At 37.4% G+C, this 11,258-nt stretch overlaps 1 protein-coding gene across 1 annotated transcript; it reads right to left on the bottom strand.

The window, feature by feature from the left end:
- Window positions 1-2,857: 2,857 nt before the first annotated feature.
- Window positions 2,858-3,361, bottom strand: LOC141685915 (uncharacterized). The gene has a single exon (XM_074490991.1). The coding sequence runs from the start codon at window positions 3,359-3,361 to the stop codon at window positions 2,858-2,860; it is 504 nt and encodes a 167-aa protein (XP_074347092.1).
- Between the last annotated feature and the right edge of the window lie 7,897 nt (window positions 3,362-11,258).

Genomic DNA, 11,258 nt, shown 5'->3' with positions numbered 1-11,258 from the left:
CTACATCTAGATTCATGCTCCTCGTAAATCGGTTCATTAACACTTATCTCCCCAAATCTGTATTTAACCCTTCACTCATCCCTCTTTCATCATTCATTCATGCCCAAAAAGAAATCAAAACTACCCTCTCTTAAAATTGTCAAAACCATGGCTGATTCAAGTGAGAAAAGTGAATGGGCTCCTACCAACATACTCGATCCTCGAGATAATGGTAAACAAAACTGGAAAGATGATCGAATTGCTGAAGCCATGGCTTTGTTCAAGGACAAATTCAACTTGGTGCTTCCTTCTTCCGAAGAGCTTGCCAATTGGTATCGAGATGGATGAATTTGCTTCTACTACTATCCTTTCAACATCAGACTTTCACTACCGTATTCTGACTTGATTAAAGGTGTCATTATGGCTTTACATGTTTTACCAGGGTAATTAATGTCGTCCGCTTGGAGAACCCTAGCCTGTCTTGACGCAATTGAAGCAAAATACAAGTTGGGCATCAATGTGGATATGGTAAAATACTCTTATTCTCTCAAGAAGTTTATTAATTGTCATTTTAGCCTTGTAAATAAGGACAAGAACAACCCCCTGATTCTGAATAATGAGACGGTGAACGACCGTGGGGGAAAGGTGAATATTTTTATGCGGAGAAGTCGACTTTGGAAGATGACGTGGGCTACATGTTGGAGAAGTGGAACGCGGATGGTAATTTCTTTATTTGTAAAGTTTTGTTGAATAACGTCTTTCGTATTTAATCCATAAATCGTGTTCTACATGTCATACTTTTTTATGTTTCCTTCTCGTTCATGCTTTAGGTGTTGAATTCGAGGCTAAAGAAGATGACGTAATGGCCAAGGAGATTACGGAGAGAGTTATGTCCCTTCCTGTAGCCGATAGAGTGTGGCTGAATTGCCTCAATCGTTCAATCAGGAACACTTCGGCAATTGACACGAGTGAACTTATTGCTTCGATGAAGAAAACTGCTTCTAAAAGAGATGTCGTTCCACCATCGGCTACGACTGCAGCGAAGGGTGCTTCTTCAAGAACCCGAAGTAAGTTTATCGCTCCTAAGCCTTCTTTGTCCATTCAAAATATTTCCTCAGAATCTAGAGAGAGTCTCAAACCTTTGAATGATATTAAGAAGAGCTCAGGACACAAATATGCTAGAGGTATTGGTCACGTGCTTTATAACTTGATATGTCTTCTTTTATTGACTAGTTCTGTGTTGATTCTTTTATGTTCAATTGATCCGTTCTTCCTTTTTGTAGAGTTTAAGCCTCCAGTAATTAAGCCATTGATAGTATCTAGTAAAGACTTGTTTAAAAGAGCTCGTGAGGATAAGTCCACAGAAACCGAACACTCGAAAGCCCCTGTGATAGTTTGTCCAATTGCTAGTCCTTTGATCAAAAAGATCAGGACAGAACCTTCTAGTGTGTCCACGTTTGGTGACGTTAACTACTTCATGCCCCTGGTAGCCCATTATTATAGTCAAGAATCCAAGCCTTCTTCGTTTGCACACTTATTAGGAGATATATTGTTGCCCCAGTTTATGGAAGGGCAAAGTTCCAAACCTGTAGAGAGCATTATAGACGACACGAAGGGACATATCTTTCACGTAAGCTATAGTTTTTTTGTTCTTCTTAATTGCTCGCGTCATGCTATGTTAGTAACTCGTTTTCTTTGTTGTCTTTTAATCTGGTAGGCTCTTAAAAATGCATTGGTTGCATATGAAGCGTATACTGCCGAAGCCAAAAAGTTTAAGGCGCTCGAGGAAGAGGATAAGAAGTGTCCTACCAAATTAAAGGCTGCTATGGATCGGGTATCCGAGAACTTGAAGACTGCTACTGACATCCAAGAGGAGTTCGACGAGTTCACTACGAAAGTTCAATCGCTGGAAACTGAAAAAGGAAGAAGCTGACAAAGTCGTCACTCAACATGTCATGAAGACTCGAGTTGAAATGATGCTTGAGTATAGCAGAGGGGAATGGAAGAATTGGGACATCGACGAGACTGTCAAAATCTACAATGACAAGTATTCTGATGATGCTTTCCATGTCCTTCCACCTGATGACGTCGCTGTCGAAGGAGGCGACAAGTCTGCAAAGGACTTGGACGTCGTTGGCACATAGTTTTTTGCCTTTTAATTTGCTTAGTTGTTTGAATCTTTTAATCTCAAGACTAAATTTGTTGGCTAAACTCCTGTTTCGTCTCATGGAGACGGGGAGTGTTAATGTGTTTCGGACATCGTTATCGTCGTGATTTAATTTAAACTCGTAGTTTGAATTGTTCGTATATATTTTGTTTGCATTATTCATCAATAATTATTACTGAATCACTTGTTGGTCTTAGATGATTAATTGTGAGTGATTATTAAGAGGCCTTTCCCTCTAGAATTAATCAAGTAGGATTTTTATGTTGATAGGTGTTGTGGGTTTTATATCCCTTTCCCGTCTTGTCAGTTATATTTTCTTGTAACCGTGAAAGTTGAACTTTGTTTACGTCGTGACGTTAATGGGTGATCAACCCTTTGTAGTAATAGAGTTGAGAAACTAAGCCTCTCGTCTATTATAATTTCTTGTCATTTGTGTCAAGCATTTTGATGTTAAGCTAATAGTGTAGTTCTAAAATTATAGTAAGATACTCATATGGAAGTAAATGTATATAAAAAAAATGCACAGGCTTAAGACTTGATACCACATGTAACTTTTATTTGTACTTAAAAAAGGACACAAATAAGTTGTAAATTGAACACAAACGTTCTTAACTGCTAATGGACGCTTACTGACTAGGAATAAAACAAATGTCCTATCGATTTTTTCAAAGCAAACCTAAAAATCGAGGAGATAAATGAGAAGTAAGATGATTACATATGGTACTTTTTGAGGTGCAATATGTTCCAGCTTCTTGGAACTTGAATTCCGTCAAGGGTGAAGAGTTTGTATGTTCCACGCCCAACTATGTCATCAACCAGATAAGGTCCTTCCCATGTGTCGCCCAACTTTCCAGCCGTCGTGTCCATAGTGTTCTGGAACACCTTTCTCAATACTAGGCCGCCTATGGCAAGTGTTCGAATATGCACATTTTTGTTGTAACTTCTAGCCACTGCTTGTTGGTGTGATGCCATTCGTAGCTTTGCCATGTCACGTACCTCATCTATCATGTCTAAATCATGTGCTCGCTCAACAGAATTTGTTTCCATAATTGCTAGACCATATCTTGCTGTTGAGGAAATTATCTCAGTTGGCAGGATGGCTTCTGTGCCGTAGACTAGACAGAAAGGGGTCTGTCCAGTTGACATCTTGGGTGTCGTCCTGTCAAACCAAAGAACCCAAGGTAGTTGTTCAGCCCATCTCCCTTTATGCGTCATCAACCTCTTCTTTAAGTTGTTGATGATTATCTTGTTACTGAACTCTGCTTGTCCATTAGCTTGTGGATAACGTGGAGTTGATTTGACCAAAGTGATGTTCCATCATCTATAAAAGGCTTCTATTTTGTCACTTATAAATTATGATCCGTTGTCACAAACAATCTCTGATGGTACTCCAAATTTTCAGATGACGTTCCTTTCTATGAATGAAATTACTTCTTTGGAATTGACTTGTCGAAATGCTTCAACTTCTATCCATTTCGATATTATGTCATAGCTACCATAAACACCTTTTGTCCAGGAGCTGGAGACATCTTTCCCACAATATCCATTCCCCATTTCACGAATGGCCATGAAGGAATGGACGGGTGTAACACTTCCAAAGCTATATGTATGATTGGGGCGTACCTTTGACATGTGGCACATTTCTTGATATAATCAATTACGTCTTGTTTCAGAGTAGGCCAGTAATACCCCATACGAAGTACTTTACATGACAAGCTTCTTCCACCCAAATGATTACCATAATCGCGCCTTCATGTATATCCCGTAGGACATCATTGGCTTCTGACTCTTCAAGACACCTTTGAAGTAATCCCGTCACATATTTTTTGAATAATATGTCATCAACGATCGTGAAACTTTTAGCCTTTATCTTTAACGATTTTGCCTCGTTGTTGTTCTTTGGTAATTCGCCCTTTGTGATGTAGTCTTTATACTTCTGAGTCCAACTTCCATGTTCTTCATGATTGTTGATAGCCATTATTGTGACATCTCTTTCCTTCTTAGCTCTAACTGTGGCAGGCTCTATGACGTGAATTACCGGGACTGTGAGCACATTTTCCTTGTTGATGACAGCACCCAGACCTGCTAAGGTGTCATCCTGAGAGTTCTGTTCTCTGGGTATTTGTTGAATATTGAACGAGTCGAATTTGCCTTGCAATTCTTTAACGATTTCTAGATCGGCCAACATCTTGCAATCTTTTGCTTCGTATTCCCCCTTTACGTGATTGACAATGAGCAAAGAGTCATAGTTTACTTCTAAATGCACGATCTTCATGTCCACATCCGTAATTATTCCAATAATCAAGGTCTCATATTCAGATTCGTTGTTGGTAGCCTTAAATTTACAGCAAAAGGTGTCCCCCCTGTGGCGACTTTAGTACCAAACCCAAACCTGTTCCATTCACGTTTGAGGCTCCGTCAGTGTACAATGACCACGACTCCATTTTTCTGGTAGAAAGCATTTGTTGAAGTTCTTCATCTGCCTTATTCAGTAAGTTGGGACTGAAATCAGCCACAAAATCGGCTAAGACTTATGACTTGATGGCTGTTCGTGGTTCATAGATGATGTTGTACGTGCTCAATCTAATTGACCATTTTGCCATTCTTCCCGTCAACTCTGGCCTACTAAGTACTCTTTGTAATGGATAATTCGTCCTAACACAGACCTTGTGTGATTCAAAGTAGTGTCGAAGTTTTACAGAGGTCATGGATAATGCCAATACTAGTTTTTCCATTGATGTGTACCTTGTTTCAGCATCGAGTAGACTTCTGCTTACGTAGTAGATGGGGAGTTGAGACCCGCCTTCTTCTCATGTCAAGACTCCGCTAACAGCATGATCTGTGACAGACAAGTAGACGTAGAGTGTTTCTCCATCTCCTGATTTTGATAGTAACGGTGTAGAGGACAAGTACTTCTTCAAGTCATCAAGAGCTTTCTCATGTTTCTCAGTCCATTCGAACTTTTAGTTTTTTCTCAAGACGTCATAAAATGGATGACACTTGTCAGACGAATGCGAAATGAACTTGTTCAGGGCTGCTACTCTTCCTGTTAGTTTCTGTACGTCTTTAACATTTTTCGGACTTGTAATCTCGTAGATGGCCTTTATTTGTTCCGGACTTGCCTCTATTCCTCTTCTTGTCACCATATGTCCCAAAAAATTTCCCGAAGATACGGCGAAATTGCATTTAGATGGATCTAGTTTTATGTTGTACATGCGTAAGATGTCGAACACTTCTTCTAGATCTTTGACATGATCTTCCGTATTTTTCGACTTTACAACCATATCTTCGATGTATACTTCCATCGTATGTCCAATTCGCTTTTTGAACATCTTGTTGACTAACCGTTGGAATGTTGCCCCTGCATTTCTCAGACCAAAAGGCATTGCTAAGTAACAAAAAATTCCTCTATCTGTTATGAACGCCGTCTTTTCTGCGTTAGATGACTCCATTTGTATTTGATTGAAACCACTCGATGCGTCGAGGAAAGTTAAGAGTTCATGTCCTGCCATTGAGTCAACCATGGTGTCGATATGTGGGAGAGGATAAGGGTCTTTCGGACAAGCCTTATTTAAATCGGTGCAGTCTACACACACACGCCACTTGCCGTTCTTCTTTTGGATAATCACGACATTTTCCAACCATTGAGGATAGTCTACTTCTCGAATCATACCGTTTTTTAGTAACCTATTACTTCTTCATTGATTATGTTGTTTTTTTCAGCTCCAAACTTTCGCCTTTTCTGTTGGACTGGAACGTGGTTGGGGTCCACGTTCAACTTGTGTGTGATGACATCAGGATCTATTCCTGTGATGTCTTCTTGTTCCCATGCGAACGTGTCTAGTCGTGTCGTCAAGAATTCCACCAAGTTGGCTTCTATATCAACTGGGATGTCTTCTCCAATCAATACTTTCTTTTCTCCTTCTATAACCGTTACTTCTTTGAGAGTTTTCGGACCCTTCATTGCTACGGTTGCTGCTTCCTTTTACTCGTGTTGCACTGTAGGCTTTAAGCATGTTTTGTAACATTCTCTGGCCATGACCTGATCACCTCTAATCTGTTGTGTCCCCCATGGTGTTGGGAACTTGACGACTTGGTGAACAGTTGACGGTATAGCCCTCATGTCATGTATCCAAGCTCGCCCCGGAATTATGTTGTAGGTTGAGCCTGCATCGATGACTAAGAACTTTTGAACTAAATTGATTCCACCAGCATATGTGGGTAGGTGTATTTCTCCAATAGTCCTTTTCGTTTCGCCACTAAAACCCACCAACGTTGTATATCATTTCTCTATGTCAGCTTCCGATAATCCCATTTGTTGTAGCGTATTAAACATCATTATATTCACATAACTTCCATTGTCCACCAAGATTCTCTTTATCAAACAATTTCCAATTGGTAAAGATATTACCAGTCCATCTTGCTGTGGTGACTGGACATGTTCCATGTCAGATGCGTCGAATTGTAACACTGAAGAGTCATTTGTCACAACCTCAGCGTGTGCAACTTGTATTCCCTTTCCTCTAGCTCATCTTTTGGCTTGTGAGTACGTTTCCCCACACATTTCTGATCCTCCAGCAATAAAGTTTATGATTTTGTGATGAGGTGGAGGAGGGGGTAAGTTCGCAGGTGTCTTCTCTGTTCGGACATGATTACTTCTATGTGATGACATGTACTCCGTCAAGTATCCCCTTTTGACCAAAACTTCAATTTCCCTTCTCAGAGCCACGCAATCAATAGCTTTGTGACCATAATCTCCGTGGAACTCGCACCACAGCTTTGAATCTGGATTCGACTTTGACTTGTTGGTTTTTGCTGGCCATTTCACCACATCGCCTAACTTAGCGAATTCCTTAACGAGAACTATTGGGGTTACACTAAACCCATAGCTATCAAACGTTGGGGGTAGATTTGGGTCTCTTCTCCAATCTGGACGAATTTGTGATGAGTTAACATGTTGTTCATCTCTTATCGTCCTGACATATGGCTTGTTGTCGTTCTTGTAGTCTTTATTTCTTGTTAACGTGATTTTCATGTTTGGCCGATAGTATTTGTCGCCGTCTTCTCTTTTGTCCTCCTCCAGACGTATTTGAGCCATTGCCTTGGCTTGCACGTCGTCCATTGTTTTGCATGGATACTTTGTTAATTCATCATAGAGTGACGAATCTTTTTCCAATCCTCTTCTAAATGCTTCTATTGCAGTTGGGACGTCACAGTTTGTGATTGTAACCTTTTCTCTGTTGAATCTGGTCAGGTAATCTCGTAATGGTTCTCGATACTTCTGATACACCTTGTAGAGGTCACTCGTGTTTTTTTTAAATTGTCAGCTGCTGGAAAATTGTAGATTGAATGTGTCAACCAAGTCCGCAAACGTGGATATACTCCCATTTGGTAAACCCACCAACCATTGTAGAACATGTCCTATTAGTGTTGATCCAAAGCCCTTACACATGCAAGGCTCTCGATATTCCCTTAGAATTGGCACTGTAAACATTCGTTCTTTATACTGAGCAATGTGTTCTTGTGGATCAGACAATCCATCGTATTGCTTCATATGTGGTACAGTGAATCTTTTTGGGATCTCGACTAAAGCAATGTCGTCAGCGAAGGGCGAATCGACATAACTTGCGGGATTTGCCTTCTCCAATGGCTTTAGAACACTAGGGATACGTTGAATCATATCTTTTACCTCCTGCAACTCTTTCCTTACTGACTCAGGAATTTATGAACGTGACTTAGATTTTTTTTGTCTGTGACTTCTTTTTCCGGTACTCTTCTCTGTTGTACCATCGTGTGTACTTTCTCCCTGTTGATCTACGTTGATGTGAGTCTCCAAGACATGTCCATCTTTTTCTATTATGATGATCTCGTTTTCGTGCAGCTGTTCTTTCTCCTTCCCGCCATCATCGAACAGTCGTCGTGCAACGACCTTTGTTGCTTGTTTAGTTTTGCCCTTGTTGTTGGACTTGATCGTAGTTACTTCTTTCTTCAAACTGTCGTTCTCAGACCGTAGAGTCTCCATGTCAGTCTGCAACTTCTTTATAGCTGCTAGTAAGTCACCATTGCCGCCTTGTTGAGACCCTTCTCTCTGCTGTGGGGTGTCGTCGTCCATAGCTGTTAATCGAGTTAATTCTTAGAAAAAGTCCCACAGACGACGCCAAATTTTTTTGGTAGAAAATTGTAGGTTTTAATTCTAAGAATAATTTAATCGATCAATAATATGGTGCAAGTATAAAAGACTAAAGATACGAGAATTGTTGACGCGGATTACCTCCGTTAAGAAGTAAAAACCGCGGGTGGGACTTTCCCCAACCAAAAGTAGAGTTTCACTATGTGATAATTATGCGTACAAGAGTGTATATTCTATGTTTTTCTGAGTAGATGTGGTATGTTTTTTGTCTCACACTTAACTTGTATTTATAGTACATATCAACAACTAAAATCCCTATTTTTACTCTATGCTCCACGTTCAAATTCCAACTGCATGTCCTCTTATTTCTTCGTGTTGGACTCCTTCTTCAAATATGTTTTCTATTTGACCCTTTCTTAATCCTTATCCTTATCTTTGCTATGTTGACAATTTCCCAGCTTGTTCCTGTCTAAACCTTCTTGTCTTGCCTAGCTGTCGTCATGTCTTCACGTCTCAGAAGGTTATCGTCAAGTCTTCTAGTTATCGTCATGTCTACAAAATCCTGGTCATAACAGTTTGTTTGGTCAGACTCATACATTTATTTGCGAGATTTGGACCCAGTGCACAGAGCTGTCCGGATAGAACCAGGTTAATATTATATCGTTTTATTTTTAGTGCGTCCAGATTTGGATCCGGAATCATATTATTCAGATATAAATTAATCCCGGGTATATGAGGACCAGATCCAAACTGAATATGAGCTGATGCCTTATTTTCATTTTTTAACGGGGTAGTTTTTGATTCACCGGATACGAGTGAGATATGATCCACTAACATTAAGAATCATTTTTATTTTAACTATTCAGATGATTATTATTATAAAATAAATATAATACTATAAAAATAATAATCATAAAGAGAAAACCGGATCTGAGGTTGTTCTCAGGCACCCGAGGTTATGATATTTTATAACGTAATGTTTTATGGGCAAATCTGTAAATACTCATAAGCGACACTTGTTTTCTTTTAACCTCAGCATGTCTCCTGAGGTTATCTTCAGGGCCAGCAATCCCTAACCATAAAAGTTATATTTTATTAAAACTTATATAAGATATAAAAAATTATAAAATGATTATTTACTTATAAATATAATGGGTTGAAAATATATTCTACAAAAGGGGTCGAATCGAATATGAGTCATGGATCATATTTGGATATTCGGATATGATCATTTTATAGAAAATAATACGGGACCTAATTTGAGCATGTATATGAGTGCTCACATCTGGGATCATATTTCATCTGAACTTAATTTTTCCGCCAGATTTGGATCGTTTATAAAACGGATATGAGACATATATAATGTTTTTGAGTCGTATATAAGTCGAGATACCGGATAGTCTGAATCAATTTACAGCCCTATCTGTGCATCAATAACTTACGCGCCAAACCACAAATTAAGTCCCTTTCTTTTTCCAAATTTAAAGTGGATTTCATTTAATAATTTGAAAAATATTCAATTGAGACAATCCCCCGACTGATCCCACGGAGTTCAGCAATAATGTATAATTTTTTACTAATTAAGCTTATACATAATGTATCTGTTCTAACAAATCTCGAAAATTGTGAAAATCGAATTCAGAAACTAGGAGAGATAAACAGCTATCTCATCTCGTTTTTAGTAATACTAGCTTCACAACTAGGGCTGTCAAACCAGTAATTCAGATACGGATCTGCTTGTATTCGGATCTGAATCCGAATCCGAAAATTCACATCCGTATCCGTATCTGAATCCAGAAATATTTAAAGAATTATATCTGAATCCGGATCCGACGGATACTATCCAGATACGGATAATATCCAGATTCGAATCCGATTTTCAATCAGATTTTTTATTTTATATTAAAAATTCAAAAAAATGAAAAAAATGAAAAAAATATAGTAAAAATTAAAAATTCAGTTTTAAAAACTAAAATAAGAGATAAAGTGATTTAAACGTATTTTAATTTTTCAAAAAATTAATTTTATTTTTTTTCAATAAAATCGTTATCTTTAAATTGTTAAACTCAAATAATTTTTTTCTATATGACAATAAAATTTGTATCAACATAATATTTAATATATATATATATATATATATGTATACATATACACATAAATACACTATAAATATAAAATAGTATATTTTAAAATTATTTAAATATTTAAATATAAAATATATTTATTCGGATTCGGATATTATCGGATATGAATATGGTTATATCCGTATCCGTATCCGCAATTGTCGGGTTTAAATACGGATAATATCCGCTTTGTTTCGGATACGGATAATATTCGCTTTATTTCGGATACGAATGCGGAGTTTTCGGACGAATATCGGATTTTTCGATTATTTTTTACAGCCCTATTCCCAACCCATGCATCGGACCTTCATTAATATTTATATTATTTAAATTTATAATAAAAAAATTGGATCATTATCTTATTAGTATATTTATAAATAATAATATAATTGTTTGTTATTGACCGAATTCGAACTTGAATTTTGCTTAGTGTATAAATAATAATTTAAATATTTGTTGTTAGTGGGGTTTGAACCTTAAAATTTTAGTAATGTATAAATAGTAATATAAATATTTGCCATTAGCAACCTGGGAACTTGAGTAGTGTATATTCTTTTAGTATTAGCTTAAAACCCGTGCGATGCCCGGATCACCCAGATTTTTTTTATATTATATAATTTTTAAAAAATATATTTTAAATTTAAATCTTAATTTTGTTCATTTAAAATTTTAAATGATATGACTTCATGATAATTATATTAGTAGACGTATATGTTCATAATTTTTTAGAATATTTAAACTTATTTAAAGTGATAATATTGGTAAGGGGAGAAATATTATTATAACGAAATTATTATTTTTTTGAGGGTAAAAATATTATATCTCAATTATATTGTGACCTTAAAAAATATTATTTTAG

The sequence above is a fragment of the Apium graveolens genome, chromosome 9 (genome assembly GCF_009905375.1).
Source record: "Apium graveolens cultivar Ventura chromosome 9, ASM990537v1, whole genome shotgun sequence".
In the NCBI taxonomy this organism is placed as follows: domain Eukaryota; kingdom Viridiplantae; phylum Streptophyta; class Magnoliopsida; order Apiales; family Apiaceae; genus Apium; species Apium graveolens.
This window is presented reverse-complemented; position numbering and strand designations above follow the sequence as displayed.